This window comes from Olea europaea, chromosome 10, assembly GCF_002742605.1.
Source record: "Olea europaea var. sylvestris chromosome 10, O_europaea_v1, whole genome shotgun sequence".
NCBI classification, from domain to species: Eukaryota; Viridiplantae; Streptophyta; class Magnoliopsida; order Lamiales; family Oleaceae; genus Olea; species Olea europaea.
In genome coordinates this window covers 7,301,928-7,323,443 of record NC_036246.1, presented here as the reverse complement: position 1 = coordinate 7,323,443, position 21,516 = coordinate 7,301,928, and the positions used below count along the sequence as shown (strand labels likewise).

The following is a 21,516-nucleotide window of genomic DNA, read 5'->3' as shown; positions in this document are numbered from 1 at the left end:
TAATAGAAATCATCCAACGGTGTTTTAAAAATCAATAAGGCTTTAAATAAAACGAGTGAGAAGCATGTGGCTTCTTGGTGGTGACAAGTTGTATCTATGAAATGAATCGATCATTGGCTAGCTATATTTTGATAAGATACTAAGTCACATAAAATGAAAAGTAAAGACATATAAGTCTTAGAGGTGACGTCACAAGGAAATTATCAAAGGTGGAATAATTTTCGAAGAGAATTTAGCGGATCCTTTAACTAGACCACTAAATAATACTTTAGTCGCATCTACTTTGAGCAGGATGGGGTTGAAACTCATAATCTATAAAGGTCCACCAATGACGGTAACCCTACTTGTCATTACTCAAAAGATAATACATGGTTTCAAAGGGTAAAAACAAGCCATTCGATATGTGGGATGGTTGCAGCATTATTAAAATCCGCATTGACCCTATCCTCAGTAAAATAATGCTGGTTGTTACTGAAGTAAGGGTTGAGCATTAAAGCTCTTAATGAAATTCAGTGCTAAAAACACAAGTATCTCTAAAAGTAATAAAGGTACTGGAAGAACTTCACCTAAACAAACTTCGAGGTGGTGCCGCGTCAATTGAGAGTTGGAGTTTTTCTCTTAAAAGTTTGTGAATAGGATGAGCGCTAGGCCATAACAGTGCTAAGCGAGTTTTGAGGAACTTGAGAACGCGTGGTATTCGCGTGTATGTTCGAACCGGTATTGTCACATAGAATACTGGTTCAAAGCTACGGCTACCTTTGATTTGGACTATATTGTTTGGATTATACTATGGCTAGATTCAAATCGAAATGTATCTAGTCCTTATGCATAAGTATCATATGATTTGGATACAAGACTTTATTGAATTTTGAACAAGTGGGGGATTGTTGAGAATTTGTTCAAAATCAATATAGTGTTGAAGTGTGGAATGTTAAAACTAAATGATGGAAGTGGAATATTAAACTAAATGGTGAACGGAACCAAACGGGGATGAAAATGGTGGAATAAAACATAAAAAACCAAGCGGTGGCCCAACTTCTTGGCTCATGCAGTAAGTTCTTGGCTCATGCAACTGCATGAGCCAGGTGGCCATGCGACCTTACCGGAAATTGGAGGGGCTGCCTATGTGTTCCATGCGACCGCATTGATTAATACCATGCGGTCGTATGGGTAAGAAATTTGACCATTGCAATATTGTTTCTTGCTGTTGAAAGTTCAAATTTTGGTGGCTTTTCATTATGTTTAGCACCACTTCGAGCAGCTATCATCCATGGCTATATATAGGTGATTTGTGATCATTTTAAGGGTGTGAAAAAAAAACCGTTACAAACATGAGAGAAACACCTTTTGATCCAAATATTATTCCACATAAAATCAAACCATTGATTCCTTATTCATATTCAAATCATCATTGTGTTCTTAAAGTTTTGGAGGATCGCGCTTATACTTTAGCCCTAGATCCTTTACGAGGCTTGATATAATCCTACAAACCGTTTGCCGAAATCTTTAAACATCTCAAACAATCCCGAGAGGAGGCAAATATAGTTTGAGGACAGCGATTACGCTTTCGAGCCTTCATTTCATTATGTTCTTCATCTTCTTCATTTTCTCTTCTTGATTTGTTGGTTATTGGTTCTTCTCCAATTTGCTCGATGATGCAAATTTCCCAACAACGATCGTTTTTTATTCTTTTACTGGAATAAAATTGTCTTTTTCTTTCATAAAATTGGATGTAGAAACATATATTTTTTTCCTTCCTTTCCATGCTTTTGCATAGTCGACATACTCAAATGATCAATTCGGTGGTGAACAAGAGGTTCCACTCAAAATTCGACTATAAACAGTGTTTAATTTTGTATATCTGGCATAAAACACTGTTTAACTATTGTAGCAGTTCATATTAGATTTTCAATTATTGATTAAGGGATTTTCATTAGGTAGATTAGAACAAAGTTTAACTAAGTCATTAGATAAAGTCTTTAACAACTAAGCCACTAATTGACAATTGTACATTAATTTCGTTGAAATTTTATTTAGAATACGCTTCAAGAGGACTTATTTTGCATTACATGAGAATACTATATTCTTTCAAAATCTTTATGATCTAGAAAGCACACAAGAGAAACATTTCTCCACACTTATTAAATTATTTAGTACTCGCAAGGTATCTTTAAGAGGCCAAACTAATAATAGATATTTTTTTCTAGTCAATGTTCCACCAAAATTGTCCTTGAAGATATTTGATCACATTCGTGTCGACCTGGAAAGCTTTGGTGAGAACGTCAAGATTAATGGGAGGGTTAGATCCAAAAACTGCATTTGCAATTGTGATTACTCCTGGGTTTTGGCTGCTTAGACCCGCAAATACAACTGCATTAGTCTTGCCCACATTAAATTGGAAATGAATGAGACCTTCTGGAAACACAAAGACGTCTCCTGGATTCAAAGTTTTGGTAAAGAGTTTGTTCTTTACGTTTGGATTTGCAGGGTTCGAAGTTACAAATCCAACATACAGAGTGCCCTCCACAACAACAAGAACCTCAGTAGCCCGAGGATGTGTGTGGGGTGGGTTAAGGCCATAGGGAGCATAGTCGATACGGACTAAGGAGATGCCAAGAGTGTTGAGTCCTGGTAATTGGTTGACATTCACTTGTGTGACCTTTGATCCAAGGGGATTAGATGTATTTCCAGGCACATTCAGACCAGGCATGTTCGGTCCAGGAAACAAGAAATCATCGGCACTAACCATGTTTGGATCCTTGCAAATCTTTCCATTCACAAAAACTGCAAGAGAAACAGAAGCCATTGCTAAGCCATGCATATGTATATGCCAACATAATTTAGTACGTAAAATGTACTGAAAATTGTCATGAAAATTACGAAGACACTGAATGCAGTAAAATTATATTATTCCCTGGTGCAAGTTTGTAAGGAGATAAATATTAAAAATAAAATAAATAATTAAAAAATCTAAAATTTGGTTCATTCTAATGCTAAGCTGTATTGAGAAGTGAGCGTATTGCAACCAAGATAAGGTTGTTATTCTAGGAGTGTAAAATGCATTTACCTTTTGCATCATCATCCTTAACAGCAACACAGAAATCCTGTAGGGGGGCGGGATCAGAAGCATATGTAAGTGAAACCAATGAGATAAAAAGAACGGAAATTAGCAAGCGAACAGCCATATTCAGTACAACTGAAATTTTTTCTTTTTGTTGTGGTTTGTGGATGTTTATTTCGTGAGAGGGGATTGCCTACTTATAGAGCAGCTTTCTATTTGAATTAGTCATCAACTTATCTTTGCAGACAAATAATCTTACCAAGTCTTCAAAACATAATTAACTATATATATTCAAGAGCAGGTCGTTTCAAACAACTATTACTGTAAAATATTTATTCTTCTGGAAGTGGTTGATCAAATCCTGATTAAGAAATAACTACACTGAAATCATAATCTGTGGTTTGAATTAATTTCAAAGTTGTTAATCCGTCATTTTCAGTACGCTTAGGAAATTTTTTTACTTGCAAATGCAGATGAGTAACTATAATTTACATAATTCCCGTTGCACCGTCCACAAACTGGATAGGATGGTGTATCTTATCTCATATGTTGATAGCGTGTTTTTAATGATGGATTAAATTATGGAAATTGTTGATAATTCATTAGTTGGCTGGCTAATGTAAGTTGTTCACAAATTCATTAGAATTAGTCTGTCAACTTTTCTCTGTTGTTAGTCAATAAAGATAGTTTCCATTTCACAAGTCTTTAATGTGTGATGGTTTCAAGAAGAAACCGTCGTTCATCAACAGTTAACACTGTCTATCCATTTTTCTCTACATGGAAATGGCCTTTTACTCTATCTCACTTTTAATTTGGCCTTGCGATCGAGTATGACAAACTTCTGGAAGTCTTTAAAATGAGAAATATTATTAACCGTTTGATATATTAATCATTGTCATACATAATATATTACACGTCTTCATTTATACTATCCTATTTTGATACACATCATGTTGTCAAGTTGCTCCAAACTCAAATGATGAAACGAAAGCCAGAGATTCTGAAGACAACACAAAATATACTATTTCAGTTCAAATCATGCGTAAGGATTTGCGTATTATGTCAAATTAAGCTTTTAACCTTTCATTCTCACCCTTAGAAAAGTTCAATTGCGTTTATTATAAGTGAAAAATATATCTAGCAAAGGAATTCTACACGTGCATGGAAAAAGTCCAAAATGGCAACGATATATTAAGCATTGCGATGCCTTGCTTCATCTCTATTAAATTGCTATTAATTTCTACAATAATCCACATCACGTACATGAATAAAATTAATTGTATAAGACATCTAATTATAATGTGTACTATTGTATTTCCACCTTAGAAGTCGTCAAAAGGAAATTTTTGACAATGCAAGTCAAGTGATCGAGAGAAAATGCAATGTAATTATTATTTAAATGTTCAGTTGTATTATGTAGAGAATCGGGGTTTCATAGCCTTCATTTCCTTATATACCCATTATTTGCGTAACTTCTAGCCAATATGAAATTTTGTTCACACTTTCTCAATATACTTAAGTGCTTCAGAAAAAACAAAGAACAAAAAAATAATAAAATAATAAAAAAAAAGGGAGGTAAATGACCTAAGTGAATTTTGCTCTTAGTTCGGTGACAGACAACGTTTTTAACCATTATCTTTTAATTCACCTATTAGTGTCATTTTAAAATAATGTTACATTTTTTTATTTTTTTATTAAAATACAATTTCCTTTTTTTCCCCCTTTTCTTTCGTAAAATTGTATTTAGAAACACACTTTTTTCCTCTGTTGCATGCTTTTGCATAATCGGCATGCTTAAATGATCAATTCGGTTGCGAACATGATATTTGAGTTTTACTTCCGAACAGAAGACAAAAAAAAAAAAAATGTTAACTATTGTAGCAGTTCATGTCGATTTTCCTTTATTAATAATCATGATATAAGATTTTACATTAGTAGATTAAACAGAGATTCACAAAGTCATTAGGTAAAATCTTTAACAATAAAACCATTTATTGACTCTTATAAATTGACTGTATGCTAACTTATGAATAATATGCTTCAAGAGAACATAGGTGACATTACATGAGAAAAATATATTCTTTCAAAATCTTCATGATCAAAAAACCATACAAGAGAAACATTTGTCAATGCTTATTTAGAACCTCAACAATCCGAACAACCACAAACTAAGGGGGTTAGCCCACATTTTGCTCAATAACTTCCTCAGCATGATGCGTACCTTCGCCTAGGCGACAGTGCCACAATAACTGCCACTATCACCGCCACCATAATGACAAACACTGATAGCGACAGAAGACATAAGGTACACAATTGCAGTCGTCGTGAAACTATTTAGGAAACAGCACCCCCAAATTTTGAGAGTGGTTTAGATCCTTTGGAAGCAAAAGATTGGTTAGTAAGGATAGAAAGCATTTTCAATCTCATTGACTATCCAGACTCCAGAAGTTGCATGCGCAACCTTTATTCTGAAAAAGAGTGCAATGTGTTAGAGGGACTCAACCTCAAGGTCAAAAGCTTGCGGCCGTATGTGGGCATGGAATGAATTCAAGGAGAACTTTTTGAATAATTACTACCCTAAAAGTGTCAGAAATCAAAAGGAGACTGGGTTTATTACATTGACTCAGGGCTCGATGTCTCTAATTGAATACGATTGGAAGTTTGAAAAGTTTTCCAATTATGTCCCTAGCTTTGTGGATACAGAGGAGAAAAAGGCAAGGCATTTTGAACAGGGTTTAAGAGACGATCTAAGGCATGCGATGATAGTGAGATAATAGCAGCTTAGAACGAATGCAAATAAACAAACCAGTAACGGACGATAATTATAAAATCTTTTTTATTATAGTTTCAATTTGAATTTAAAATACGGTTACGATGGTTAAAATTCTTTTATTGGAATAAAATTGTCGTTTTTCTTTCATAAAATTGGATATAGAAACATACTTTTTTCCGTCACTTCCAAGCTTTTGCATAGTCGACAAACTCAAAAATGATCAATTCGGTGGTGAACATGAGGTTTCACTTAAAATTCGGTGATAAGCAGTGTTTAATTTTGTATTGTTAGGATATGGATGTGACCCGATTAATTAAAGTCTACATTAAGAAGAAATCTATTTGAAATTATATTCAAAGTCTATTGACAAATTCTAGTTGAAGTTCTTTTTGGAAGCCCTATCAGGAGTTCAAATTTGTGTTAGACATAAAGAGATCAATATATAAAAGCTTTTGGGCGTTCTATTTCATCTACAACTCTGCTTCTAAAGTTTGGATTGTCCCTATATATATATTTCATTTTTCTTCCAATTTACCTATTGCTTAAACGTATTATTTTCTTCATTGGTTGTCAATAAATAAAATTACTTGGTTCCTCTGTCAGTCTCTCTTTTTGTTTTAATCTTGTTCTTACTTGTGCACCAATACTTCATATTGTGTCGTATTTTTCTCTCCATTCCCAACATGTATATCTGGCATAAAATACTGCCTAACTATTGTAGCGGTTCGTGTTAAATTTTTCACTATTGATTAAGAGATTTTCTTTCAGTAGATTACAACAAAGTTTAACTAAGTCATTAGGTAAAGTATTGAACAACTAAGCCACTAATTGACAATTATAAATTGATTTCGTAGAAATTTTATTTAGAATATGCTTCAAGAGGACATATTTTGCATTACATGAGAACACCATATGCTTTCAAAATCTTTATTATCAAGAAAGCATAAAACAGAAACATGTCTCCACACTTATTCAATTATTCAGTACTCATAAGACATCTTTAATAGGCCAAACCCATAACAGATATTTCTTTTCTAGTCAATGTTCCACCAGAATTGTCCTTGAAGATATTGAATCACATTCGAATCGACCTGGAAAGCCTTGGTGAGAACGTCAGGGTTAATGGGAGGGTCAGATCCAAAAACTGCATTTGCAATTGTGATAACTCCTGGGTTTTGGCTGCTTAGACCAGCAAATACAACAGCATTTTTCTTTCCCACGTTAAATTGGAAATGAATGAGACCTTCTGGAAACACAAAGACGTCTCCTGGCTTTAAAGTCTTGGTAAAGAGTTTGTTCTTTACGTTTGGATCTGCAGGGTTCGAAGTCACGAATCCAACATACAGAGTGCCCTCCACAACAACAAGAACCTCAGTAGCACGAGGGTGTGTGTGGGGTGGGTTGAGGCCATAGGGAGCATAGTCGATACGGACTAAAGAGATGCCAAGAGTGTTGAGTCCTGGTAATTGGTTGACATTCACTGGAGTGACCTTTGATCCAAGGGGGTTTGATGTATTTCCAGGCACGTTCAGTCCGGGCATATTCGGTCCAGGAAATAAGAAATCATCAGCACTAACCATGTTTGGATCCTTGCAAATCTTTCCATTCACAAAAACTGCAAGAGAAACAGAATCCATTGCTAAGCCATACATATGTATATGCCAACATAATTTAGTACATAGAATGTACTGAAATTTGTCATGAAAATTACGAAGACACTGAATGCAGTAAAATTATATTACTCCCCAGTGCAAGTTTGGTAGGAGATACATTATTAAAAAAAAAAAATTTTAAAAATAAAGATAAACCAAACAAACTAAAATTTGGGTCATTCTAATGTTAAGCTGTATTGAGAAGTGAGCGAATTGCAACCAAGATAAGCTTGTTATTCTAGGAATGTAAAATGCATTTACCTTTTGCTTCATCATCCTTAACAGCAACACAGAAATCCTGTAGGGGGTCAGGATCAGAAGCATATGTAAGTGAAACCAATGAGATAATAAGAACGGAAATTAGCAAGCGAACAGCCATCTTTAGTACAACTGAAGTTTTGTTTTTGTTGTGATCTGTGGATGTTTATTTCGTGAGAGGGGATTGCCTATTTATAGCATAGCATTCTATTTGAATTAGTCATCAACTTATCTTTTCAGGCAAATAATCTTACCAAGTCCTCAAAACATAATTAACTATATATATTCAATAGCAGGTTGTTTCAAAGAACTAAAACTGTAGAATATTCAGTGGTTGATCAAGTCCTCATTAACTAGTAACTACTCTGAAATGATAGTCTGTGGTTTGAATTAATTTTGAAGTGGTTAATCTGTCATTTTCAGTACTCTTAGGAAATTTTTTTACCCGCAAAATAAAATGCTGATGCAGATGAGTAACTATAACATAACTCCCATTGCACTGTCCACAAACTGGATAGGATGGTGTATCTTATCTCATATGTTGATAGCGTGATTTAATGACGGATTAAATTACGGAAATTATTGATAATTTCATTAGTTGGCTGGCTAAAGAAAGTTGTTCACAAATTCATTAGAATTAGTCTGTCGACTTTTCTCTGTTGCTAGTCAATAAAGATAGTTTCCATTTCACAAGTCTTTAATATGTAACAGTTTCAAGAAGAAATCGTCGTTCATCAACAGTTAACACTGTCTATCGATTTTTCTCTACATGGAAATGGCCTTTTTCTCTATCTCACTTGCTAAATACTTTAATTTGGCCTTGCGATCGAGTATGACAAACTTCATGAAGTCTTTAAACGAGAAATATTATTAACCATTTGATACATTAATCACTGTCATACATAATATATTACACGTCTTCATTTATACTATCCTATTTTGATGCATATCAAGTTGTTAAGTTGCTCTAACTCAAGTGATGAAACGAAAGCCAGAGATTCTGAAGACAATACAAAATATACTATTTCAGTTCAAACCATGTGTAGGGATTTGCGTATTATGTCAAATTAAGCTGTTAACCTTTCATTTTCACCCTTAGAAAAGTTCAATTGCGTTTACTATAAGTAAAAAATATATGTAGCAAGGTAATTCTACACGTGCATGGAAAAAGTCCAAAATGGCAACGATATATTAAGCATTGCGATTCCGTGCTACATCTCTATTAAATTGCTATTAATTTCTACAATAATCCACATCACGTACATGAATAAAATTAATTGTACGAGACATCTAATTATAATGTATACTATTGTATTTGCAACTTAGAAGTCGTCAAAAGGAAATTTTTGACAATGCAAGTCAAGTGATCTAGAGAAAATGCAATGTAATTATTATTTAAATGTTCAGTTTGCATTATGTAGAGAATCGGGGTTCCATAGCCCTCATTTCCTTATAAACCCATTATTTACGTAACTTCTAGCCAATATGAAATTGTTCACACTTTCTCAATATACTTAAGTGTTTCTGAAAAAACAAAAAACGAGAAAATAAAAATAAAAGAGGTAAATGACCCAAGTGAATTTTGCTCTAAGTTTGGTAACAAACAACGTTTTTAACCATTTTCTTTTAATTCACCTATTAGTGTCATTTTAAAATAATGTTGCATTTTTTATTTTTTTTATTAAAATACAATTTCTTTTTTTTTTCCTTTTCTTTCGTAAATTTGTATTTAGAAACACACTTTTTTCCTTCCGTTGCACACTTTTGCATAGTCGGCATGCTTAAATGATCTATTCGGTTGCGAACATGATATTTGAGTTTTACTTCTGAATAGATGACAAAGAAAAAAGTTAACTATTGTAGCAGTTCATGTCGATTTTCCTTAATTAATAATTATGATATAGGATTTTACATTAGTAAATTAAACAGAGATTCGCAAAGTCATTAGATAAAATCTCTAACAATAAAACCATTTATTGACTCTTATAAAATGACTGCAAGCTAACTTATGGATAATATGCTTCAAAAGAACATAGGTGACATTACATGAGAAAATTATATTCTTGCAAAATCTTCATGATCAAGAAACCATACAAGAGAAACATTTGTCAATGCTTATTTCGCATTTGTATGAGAGATATTTCCAAATGAAAAATGATTCTTTGAACTAACAACATTGAATAACCTCAACAATCCAAACAACCCCAATCTAGCGGGGTTAACCCACATTTTGCTCAACAATTCCTCGTCATGATGCGTACCTTCGCTTATGCAACAGTGCCACAACAAACGCCACTATCACCGCCACCATAATGACAAACACCGATAGCGACAGAAGACACAAAGAACAAGCTGTTGTCGTCATAAAACTATTTAGGAAACAATACCCCCAAATTTTGAAGGCGGTTTAGATCCTTTGGAAGCAAAAGATTGGTTAGTTAGGATAGAAAGGATTTTCGATCTCATTGACTGTCCAGACTCCAAAAGTTGCATGCGCAACATTTATGCTGAAAAAAAGTGCAATGTGCTAGAGGGACTCAACCTCGAGGTCAAAGGCCTGCTGCCATATGTGGGCATGGAACGAATTCAAGGAGAACTTTTTGAAGAATTACTACCTTACAAGTGTCAGAAATAAAAAGGAGGCTGAGTTTATTACATAGACCCAGGGCTCGATGTCTCTAATTGAATACGATCGAAATTTTGAAAAGTTATCCCATATGTCCCTAGCTTTGTGGATACAAAGGCGAAAAAGGCAAGGCAAGGCATTTTGAACAGGGTTTAAGGGACAATCTAAGGCAGTGAGACAATAGCAGCTTAGAACGGATGCAAATAAACACACCAGTAACGGACGGTAATTATAAAATCTTTTTTATTGTAGTGTCAATGTGAATTTAAAATACGCTTGCGATTGTTTGTATTCTTTTATTGGAATAAAATTGTCGTTTCTTCTTTCATAAAATTGGATATAGAAACATACTTTTTTCCTTCCCTTCCACGCTTTTGCATAGTCGACATACTCAAATGATCAATTTGGTGGTGAACATGAGGTTTCACTTAAAATTCGGTGATAAGCAGTGTTTAATTTTGTATTGTGAGAATTTGGATGTGATCCGAATTCTTTGATGAAAATAATTAATAGTTTTAATTAAAGTGTACATTAAGAAGAATTCTATGCAAAATCTACCGACAAATTCTAGTTGAAATTCTATTTGGAAGCCCTATTAGGAGTTCGAATTTGTGTTAGACATAAAGAGATCAAGATATGAAAATTTTTGGGCGTTCTATTTCATCTACAACTCTGCTTCTAAAGCTTGGATTGTCTCCATATATATATATTTAACTCTTCTTCCAATTTACGTATTGCTCAAATATAGTTTTCTCTTCATTGGTTGTCAATAAATAAAATTACTTAGTTTCTCTGTCAGTCTCTCTTTTTGTTTTAATCTTGTTCTTGCTTGTACACCAATACTTTATATTGTGTCGTATTTGCCTCTCAGTTCCCAACATGTATATCTGGCATAAAACACTGCATAACTATTGTAGCAGTTCATGTTAAATTTTTCCCTATTAATTAAGAGATTTTCATTCAGTAGATTACAACAATGTTTAACTTAGTCATTAGGTAAAATATTGAACAACTAAGCCACTAATTGACAATTATGAATTGATTTCGTGGAAATTTTATTAAGAATATGCTTCAAGAGGACATATTTTGCATTACATGAGAATACTATATGCTTTCTTTATGATCAAGAAAGCATAAAACAGAAACATTTCTCCACACTTATTCAATTATTCAGTACTCATAAGACATCCTTAAGAGGCCAAACCCATAACAGATATTTCTTTTCTAGTCAATGTTCCACCAGAATTGTCCTTGAAGATACTTAATCACATTTGCATCGACCTGGAAAGCCTTGGTGAGAACGTCAGGGTTAATGGGAGGGTTAGATCCAAAAACTGCATTTGCAATTGTGATGACTCCTGGGTTTTGGCTGCTTAGACCCGCAAATACAACTGCATTAGTCTTGCCCACATTAAATTGGAAATGAATGAGACCTTCTGGAAACACAAAGACGTCTCCTGGATTCAAAGTCTTGGTAAATAGTTTGTTCTTTACGTTTGGATCTGCAGGGTTCGAAGTTACAAATCCAACATATAGAGTGCCCTCCACAACAACAAGAACCTCAGTAGCCCGAGGATGTGTGTGGGGTGGGTTGAGGCCATAGGGAGCATAGTCGATACGGACTAAGGAGATGCCAAGAGTGTTGAGTCCTGGTAATTGGTTGACATTCACTGGTGTGACCTTTGATCCAAGGGGATTCGATGTATTTCCAGGCACGTTCAGACCAGGCATGTTCGGTCCAGGAAACAAGAAATCATCGGCACTAACCATGTTTGGATCCTTGCAAATCTTTCCATTCACAAAAACTGCAAGGGAAACAGAAGCCATTGCTAAGCCATGCATATGTATATGCCAACATAATTTAGTACGTAAAATGTACTGAAAATTGTCATGACAATTACGAAGACACTGAATGCAGTAAAATTATATTATTCCCTGGTTCAAGTTTGTAAGGAGATACAATATTTAAAAAAAAATAAGAATTCTAAAATTTGGTTCATTCTAATGTTAAGCTGTATTGAGAAGTAAGCGTATTGCAACCAAGATAAGGTTGTTATTCTAGGAGTGTAAAATGCATTTACCTTTTGCTTCATCATCCTTAACAGCAACACAGAAATCCTGTAGGGGGGCGGGATCAGAAGCATATGTAAGTGAAACCAGTGAGATAATAAGAACGGAAATTAGCAAGCGAACAGCCATCTTTAGTACAACTGAAATTTTGTTTTTGTTGTGGTTTGTGGATGTTTATTTCGTGAGAGGGGATTGCCTACTTATAGAGCAGCATTCTATTGGAATTAGTCATTAACTTATCTTTTCAGGCAAATAATCTTACCAAGTCTTCAAAACATAATTAACTATATATATTCAAGAGCAGGTCGTTTCAAAGAACTAATACTGTAAAATATTTATTCTTCTGGAAGTGGTTGATCGAATCCTGATTAAGAAGTAACGACTCTGAATTGTTAATCCGTCATTTTCAGTACTCTGAGGAAATTTTTTTACCTGCAAAATAAAATGCAAATGCAGATGAGTAACTATAATTTACATAATTCCCGTTACACCGTCCACAAACTGGATTGGATGGTGTATCTTATCTCATATGTTGATAGCGTGTTTTTAATGATGGATTAAATTATGGAAATTATTGATAATTCATTAGTTGGCTGGCTAATGTAAGTTGTTCACAAATTCATTAGAATTAGTCTGTCGACTTTCTCTGTTGCTAGTCAATAAAGATAGTTTCCATTTCACAAGTTTTTAATATGTGACAGTTTCAAGAAGAAATCGTCGTTCGTCAATAGTTAACCCTATCTATCCATTTTTCTCTACATGGAAATGGCCTTTTTCTCTATCTCACTTGCTGCATACTTTAATTTGGCCTTGCAATCGAGTATGACAAACTTCAGGAAGTCTTTAAAACGAGATATATTATTAACCGTTTGATACAGTAATCACTGTCACACGTAATATATTACACGTTTCCAAACTCAAGTGATGAAACGAAAGCCAGAGATTCTGAGGACAATACAAAATATACTATTTCAGTTCAAACCATGCGTAGGGATTTGCGTATTATGTCAAATTAAGCTGTTAACCTTTCATTCTCACCCTTAGAAAAGTTCGATTGCGTTTATTATAAGAAAAAATTATATGTAGCAAGGGAATTCTACACGTGCATGGAAAAAGTCCAAAATGGCAACGATATATTAAGCATTGCGACGCCTTGCTACATCTCTATTAAATTGCTATTAATTTCTACAATAATCCACATCACGTAAATAAATAAAATTAATTGTACCGGACATCTAATTATAATGTATACTATTGTATTTGCACCGTAGAAATCGTCAAAAGGAAATTTTTGACAATGCAAGTCAAGTGATCGAGAGAAAATACAATGTAATTATTATTTAAATGTTCAGTTTGCATTATGTAGAGAATCAGGGTTCCATAGCCTTCATTTCCGTAAAAACCCATTATTTACGTAACTTCTAGCCAATATGAAATTGTTCACACTTTCTCAATATACTTAAGTGCTTCAGAAAAAATAAAAAAAAATAAAATAAAAGGAGGTAAATGACTTGAGTGAATTTTGCTCTAAGTTTGGTGACAAACAACTTTTTTAACCATTCTCTTTTAATTCACCTATTAGTGTCATTTTAAAATAATGTTGCATTTTTTATTTTTTTATTAAAATACAATTTCCTTTTTTTTTTTTTTCTTTTTTTCCTTTTCTTTCGTAAAATTGTATTTAGAAACACACTTTTTTCCTTCCGTGGCTTGCTTTTGCATAGTCAGCATGCTTAAATGATCTATTCGGTTGCGAACATGATATTTGAGTTTTACTTCCGAAAAGATGATAAAAACAAAACAAAAAAAAAAAGTTAACTATTGTAGCAGTTCATGTCGATTTTCCTTAATTAATAATCATGATATAGGATTTTACATTAGTAAATTAAACAGAGATTCGCAAAGTCATTAGATAAAATCTCTAACAATAAAACCATTTATTGACTCTTATAAAATGACTGCAAGCTAACTTATGAATAATATGCTTCAAAAGAACATAGGTGACATTACATGAGAAAATTATATTCTTGCAAAATCTTCATGATCAAGAAACCATACAAGAGAAACATTTGTCAATGCTTATTTGGCATTTGCATGAGAGAGAGATTTCCAAATGAAAAATGATTCTTTGAACTAACAACATTGAACAACCTCAACAATCCGAACAACCCCAATCTAACGGGGTTAACCCACATGTTGCTCAACAATTCCTCGTCATGATGCATACCTTCGCCTAGGCAACAGTGCCACAACAAACACCACTATCACCGCCACCACAACGACAAACACCGATAGCGACAGAAGACACAAGGAACAAACTGCTGTCATCGTAAAACTATTTAGGAAACAATACCCCCAAATTTTGAAGGTGGTTTAGATCCTTTGGAAGCGGAAGATTGGTTAGTAAGGATAGAAAGGATTTTCGATCTCATTGACTGTCCAGACTCCAGAAGTTGCATGCGCAACCTTTATGCTAAAAAAGAGTGCAATGTGCCAGAGGGACTCAACCTCGAGGTCAAAGGCCTGCGGCCATATGTGGGCATGGAACGAATTCAAGGAGAACTTTTTGAAGAATTACTACCATACAAGTGTCAGAAATCAAAAGGAGGCTGAGTTTATTACATTGACCCAGGGCTCGATGTCTCTAATTGAATACGATCGGAAGTTTGAAAAGTTATCACATTATGTCCCTAGCTTTGTGGATACAAAGGAAAAAAAAAGGCAAGGCAAGGCAAGGCATTTTGAACAGGGTTTAAGGGACAATCTAAGGCAGTGAGACAATAGCAGCTTAGAACGGATGCAAATAAACAAACCAGTAACGGACGGTAATTATAAAATCTTTTTTATTATAGTGTCAATGTGAATTTAAAATACGCTTGCGATTGTTTATATTCTTTTATTGGAATAAAATTGTCGTTTCTTCTTTCATAAAATTGGATATAGAAACATACTTTTTTCCTTCGCTTCCACGCTTTTGCATAGTCGACATACTCAAATGATCAATTCGGTGGTGAACATGAGGTTTCACTTAAAATTCGGTGATAAGCAGTGTTTCATTTTGTATTGTGAGAATTCGGATGTGATCCGAATTCTTTGATGAAAATAATTAATAGTTTTAATTAAAGTGTACATTAAGAAGAATTCTATCTAAAATCTACTGACAAATTCTAGTCAAAATTTTATTTGGAAGCCCTATTAGGAGTTCGAATTTGTGTTAGACATAAAGAGATCAAGATATGAAAATTTTTGGGCATTATATTTCATCTACAACTCTACTTCTAAAGCTTGGATTGTCTCTATATATATATTTAACTCTTCTTCCAACTTACGTGTTGCTGAAATGTAGTTTTCTCTTCATTGGTTGTCAATAAATAAAATTACTTAGTTCCTCTGTCAGTCTCTCTTTTTGTTTTAATCTTGTTCTTGCTTGTGCACTGATAGTTCATATTGTGTCGTATTTGCCTCTCAGTTCCCAACATGTATATCTGGCATAAAACACTGCATAACTATTGTAGCAGTTCATGTTAAATTTTTCACTATTGATTAAGAGATTTTTGTCCACTAGATTACAACAAAGTTTAACTTAGTCATTAGGTAAAATATTGAACAACTAAGCCACTAATTGACAATTATGAATTGATTTCGTCGAAATTTTATTTAGAATATGCTTCAAGAGGACATATTTTGCATTACATGAGAATACTATATGCTTTCTTTATGATCAAGAAAGCATAAAACAGAAACATTTCTCCACACTTATTCAATTATTTAGTACTCATAAGACATCCTTAAGAGGCCAAACCCATAACAGATATTTCTTTTCTAGTCAATGTTCCACCAGAATTGTCCTTGAAGATATTTAATCACATTCGCATCGACTTGGAAAGCCTTGGTGAGAACGTCAGGGTTAATGGGAGGGTCTGATCCAAAAACTGCATTAGCAATTGTGATGACTCCTGGGTTTTGGCTGCTTAGACCCGCAAATACAACTGCATTATTCTTTCCCACGTTAAATTGGAAATGGATGAGACCTTCTGGAAACACAAAGACGTCTCCTGGCTTTAAAGTCTTGGTAAAGAGTTTGTTCTTTACTTTTGGATCTGCTGGGTTTGAAGTCACGAATCCAACATACAGAGTGCCCTCCACAACAACAAGAACCTCAGTAGCACGAGGGTGTGTGTGGGGTGGGTTGAGGCCATAGGGAGCATAGTCAATACGGACTAAAGAGATGCCAAAAGTGTTGAGTCCTGGTAATTGGTTGACATTCACTGGAGTGACCTTTGATCCAAGGGGGTTTGATGTATTTCCAGGCACGTTCAGTCCAGGCATATTCGGTCCAGGAAATAAGAAATCATCAGCACTAACCATGTCTGGATCCTTGCAAATCTTTCCATTCACAAAAACTGCAAGAGAAACAGAATCCATTGCTAAGCCATACATATGTATATACCAACATAATTTAGTACATAGAATGTACTGATATTTATCCTGAAAATTACGAAGACACTGAATGCATTAAAATTATATTACTCCCTAGTGCAAGTTTGGTAGGAGATACATTATTAAAAAAATAATAAATAAATAAATAAAGATAAACCAAGCAAACTAAAATTTGGTTCATTCTAATGTTAAGCTGTATTGAGAAGTGAGCGTATTGCAACCAAGTTAAGGTTGTTATTCTAGGAGTGTAAAATGCATTTACCTTTTGCGTCATCATCCTTAACAGCAACACAGAAATCCTGTAGGGGGGCGGGATCAGAGGCATATGTAAGTGAAACCAATGAGATAATAAGAACGGAAATTAGCAAGCGAACAGCCATCTTTGGTACAACTGAAGTTTTGCTTTTGTTGTGATTTGTGGATGTTTATTTCGTGAGAGGGGATTGCCTATTTATAGCGTAGCATTCTGTTTGAATTAGTCATCAACTAATCTTTTCAGGCAAGTAATCTTACCAAGTCTTCAAAACATAATTAACTATGTATATTCAATAGCAGGTTGTTTCAAAGAACTAAAACTGTAAAATATTCAGTGGTTGATCAAGTCCTGATTAACTAGTAACAACTCTGAAATGATAGTCTATGGTTTGAATTAATTTTGAAGTGGTTAATCTGTCATTTTCAGTACTCTGAGGAAATTTTTTTACCTGCAAAATAAAATGCAAATGCAGATGAGTAACTATAACAGAACTCCCATTGCACTGTCCACAAACTGGATAGCATGGTGTATCTTATCTCATATGTTGATGCGTGATTTAATGACGGATTAAATTACGGAAATTATTGATAATTTCATTAGTTGGCTAGCTAATGAAAGTTGTTCACAAATTCATTAGAATTAGTCTGTCGACTTTTCTCTGTTGTTAGTCAATAAAGATAGTTTCCATTTTCTGAATCTTTAACGTGTAACAATTTCAAGAAGAAATCGTCGTTCATCAATAGTTATCACTGTCTATCCATTTTATCTACATGAAAATGGCCTTTTTCTCTATCTGGCCTTGCAATCGAGTACGACAAACTTCATGAAGTCTTTAAAACGAGAAATAATATTAACCATTTGATACATTAATAGCTGTTATATATAATATATTACACATCTTCATTTATACTATCCTATTTTCATACATATTATGATGTTAAGTTGCGCCAAACTCAAGTGATGTATTGAAAGTCAGAGATTCTGAAGACAATACAGTATATACTATTTCAGTTCAAACCATGTGCAGGGATTTGAATATTTTATACGTCAAATTAAGCTGTTAACCTTTCGTTCTCACCCTTAGAAAAGTTCTGTTGTGTTTAAGTAAAAAATATATGTAGCACGGAAAAAGTCCAAAATGGCAACGATATATTAAGCATGGTGATACCTAACTACATCTCTATTAAATTGCTATTAATTTTAATCCACATCATGTACAGGAATAAAATTAAGAGCCCATTTGGTGCACATTTTTCATCAAAAATGCATTTTAAACATCACATCATGGGCCCTACCTTAGAGTGTTGAAGTCAAAAATTGTAGGCTGATTTGATAGAAAAAATGTATTATTTTCCCAAATAATGTGCACCAAACGGGTTCTAATTGTACAAGACATCTATTTATAATGTAAACTATTTTATAAAAAAGGTTGAACCCAACCTTAAGGGTCTCCCACCGCCTCTGTCCTGGAGCATCGTGAGGGAAGTAAATCGCAGGTTATGCCTCCAAGGGTACAGGGTGGAAGGCTGCTTGTACACTTGTACTTACCCAAGAGTCAAATCCATATTTCAGGATTCGAACTCTTGACGCAGCAACCTCAAGTAAAGTTGGATTTCTCCACCCTCCCCTTTTACCACTTGGAGATGTGCCCTGGGGGCAAATAATGTAAACTATTTTATTTGCACTTTAGAAGTAGTCAAAAGGAAATTATTGACAATGTAAGTCAATTGATCGAGAGAAAATGCAATGTAATTATTATTGTAAATGTTCAGTTGTATTACGTAGAGAATCGGGGTTCCTTATCTTCATTTCCTTATAAACTCATTATTTAAGTAACTTCTAGCCAATAAGAAATTGTGTTCACACTTTCTCAATATATTTAAGTGCTTCACATAGAAGAATAAAATAATAAATAATAATAATAAATAAAGGTAAATGACCTAGGTGAACTTTGCTATAAGTTTAGTGACAAACAATGTTTTTAACCATTATCTTTTAATTCACCTATTAGTGTCGTTTTAAAATAATGTTACGATCATTTTTAATTTTTTTATTAAAATAAAATTTCTTTTTTTTCTTTTTTCTTTTTTTTTTTTCCTTTTCTTTCATAAAATTGTATTTAGAAACACACTTTTTTCCTTCTGTTGCACGCTTTTGAATAGCCATCATGCTTAAATGATCAATTCAGTTGCGAACATGATATTTGAGTTTTATATCCAGACAGAAGGCAAAAAAAAAAAAAAAAAAAGGTTAACTATTGTAGCAGTTCATGTCGACTTTCCTTAATTAATAATCACAATACAAGATTTTACATTAGTAGATTAAATAGAGTTTCACAGTCATTAGGTAAAATCTCTAATAATGAAACCATTTATTGACTCTTATAGATTGATTGCATGCTAACTTATTAATAATATGCTTCAAGAGAACATATGTGACATTACATGAGAAAATTATATTCTTTCAAAATCTTCATGATCAAGAAACCATACAAGAGAAACATTTGTCGACACTTGTTCAGCGTTTGTGTGGGAGAGATTTTTTTCAAGTGAAAAACGATTCTTTGAAGAACATATACTAAAAAGTAGGAAAAAATTATGACTATCATAAAATGTATGGTTTAAAATAATTTTGAAAAAAATAATAATAATTTTTAAAAAGTCACTCCGAAATAATCCATCGAACTATTCTTCTTTATTATTCAGAACTCACAAGATATCCTTTAGCGATCAAACTCATTGAAAATATTTGTGGGGTGTCGGGTTCAGATGGATAGGTAAATGAAGCCAATGTTAAATAACAACAATAATTACCCCGTTTGGTACACATTAATGTAAAAATGAAAATGAAAAATATAGTCGTTACGGGTCCCATACAAGAGATAGAAAGTCAAACATGGTGACTTAATGTGATGGATAACGGTCATATTTTTTATTTTAATGGACAAATAATGGAAATCAAACGGGAGCTAAGCCAGTAGCTATTGTTTCCACTGCTGATATGTGTTTTGTTTATGTATATCTTTGTTTATGAATTCGTCATGAAATTTTATGGTTAGTTTGCCAACTCTAATCTTATCTTTTTCATATTACATTAAAAAATTAATTGACTTCTGGAAGTAGTTGTCTTTTTCAATCTACCCTCCTTTTCTTTATTTTGGTTCTTACCTTAAAGTTATTTACTTGCGTGTCCATTTAATTTTTGAATAATTCTGGATCAGGCAACCATCCAATAGGGCACACGTGTCCCCCTGAAAAACAGGGCCCTGTTTTCCTAACATTGCTCTTAATTTTTTGCTGGATCGTGGGTCCCACCCGCCCCCCACATCAGGAGCTGGACCCAGACGTGGGCCCCGATGTGGGACCTCGCCCCATGTGAGGGGGCGAGATGGGTCCGTGTACAAAGGGCTTATTTATTTTTTGCTTGAGAAAGTAGATAGCTTGACAAAAAGTATAAAGACGTGTTAAAAACATAAAAACAAAAGCCACTTCTCACTTTAAGATCTTAGACATTTAACTTATTCAACAAATTCTAGATATAAGAATGAGTTTAAATATTACAATAAAGTGGCTTCATATTTGATTAATGTTCTAGGTAATGCTTCATATTTGCTTCTTGGATCCTTTGGACAAGACTTTCACTGTTGCTTTTTGTAGAATTGTTCTTGAAAATAATACCTTAATTTTAGAACAGCTTTTAAAATTCTTCTAACGAGAAACACTTTTATAAGCTTAACTAAACTAGTCTAAAAATGATTTTTAGAAAAAGACATGTCAAATGCACCCGTAATACATTAACTCATAATCTAGCCCTTGCTTGCTTGGGAGTGATTTTAGACAAAGTTGAAGCCATAATCTGACCTTTATCTATGTAGGACAGCCGCAATTTTGGACCACTTTTAAGGCAAAAAGACATTTTTGCCTCTCGTGATTTAATTCATTCTTCATGAGGGCTAGGGATGTCAGTTGGGCTCCCCAACTCGCGCCGCCTGTTGCTCGGCCCGAAAAAAACCCGAGCTCAGATCGAGCCCCTTTTTGAGGTTCCGAGCTTAGCTCCAGCCGACCCGTGTGACTCACCGACTCGGGACTTATTTTATAATAATACCAAAAAAAAAAAAAAAAAAAAAAAACAAAAACAAAAAATTGCATTATCAACAATGATTTCCACTTATCTCCTATTTTAAAAGTCATTTGATGAAAATAAGCAAACAACAAACAAAGGGTAATGCTGTGTAGCATTACTGGAATTGTAACCTCAGTCTAAGTGAAGTTAGATGATAGGCTGAATGAAAGGCGAAATTAAATAAATCATTTACTCTCACGTCATTTTTAAAATGGGGTTGGGGGTAATTAGCATTATTCAAAAAAAAAAAAAAATTAC

The 21,516-nt window shown here is 33.9% G+C and overlaps 4 protein-coding genes across 4 annotated transcripts; all 4 read right to left on the bottom strand.

Annotated features, from left to right (window-relative positions):
- Positions 1-1,998: 1,998 nt before the first annotated feature.
- Positions 1,999-3,245, bottom strand: LOC111401084 (germin-like protein subfamily 1 member 17). The gene is made up of 2 exons (XM_023028628.1): positions 3,068-3,245; positions 1,999-2,784 (listed from the first exon to the last, which is right to left on the bottom strand). The coding sequence occupies exons 1-2, from the start codon at positions 3,183-3,185 to the stop codon at positions 2,204-2,206; spliced, it is 699 nt and encodes a 232-aa protein (XP_022884396.1). The 5' UTR covers positions 3,186-3,245; the 3' UTR covers positions 1,999-2,203.
- A 3,417-nt stretch (positions 3,246-6,662) lies between these two features.
- Positions 6,663-7,919, bottom strand: LOC111401083 (germin-like protein subfamily 1 member 17). The gene is made up of 2 exons (XM_023028627.1): positions 7,748-7,919; positions 6,663-7,449 (listed from the first exon to the last, which is right to left on the bottom strand). The coding sequence occupies exons 1-2, from the start codon at positions 7,863-7,865 to the stop codon at positions 6,869-6,871; spliced, it is 699 nt and encodes a 232-aa protein (XP_022884395.1). The 5' UTR covers positions 7,866-7,919; the 3' UTR covers positions 6,663-6,868.
- Positions 7,920-11,404: 3,485 nt separating this feature from the next.
- LOC111401082 (germin-like protein subfamily 1 member 17) lies at positions 11,405-12,623 on the bottom strand. The gene is made up of 2 exons (XM_023028626.1): positions 12,452-12,623; positions 11,405-12,175 (listed from the first exon to the last, which is right to left on the bottom strand). Exons 1-2 carry the CDS (start codon positions 12,567-12,569, stop codon positions 11,595-11,597), a joined length of 699 nt encoding a protein of 232 aa, XP_022884394.1. The 5' UTR covers positions 12,570-12,623; the 3' UTR covers positions 11,405-11,594.
- Positions 12,624-16,062: 3,439 nt separating this feature from the next.
- On the bottom strand, positions 16,063-17,315 carry LOC111401081 (germin-like protein subfamily 1 member 16). The gene is made up of 2 exons (XM_023028625.1): positions 17,143-17,315; positions 16,063-16,843 (listed from the first exon to the last, which is right to left on the bottom strand). The coding sequence occupies exons 1-2, from the start codon at positions 17,258-17,260 to the stop codon at positions 16,263-16,265; spliced, it is 699 nt and encodes a 232-aa protein (XP_022884393.1). The 5' UTR covers positions 17,261-17,315; the 3' UTR covers positions 16,063-16,262.
- Positions 17,316-21,516: the final 4,201 nt, after the last annotated feature.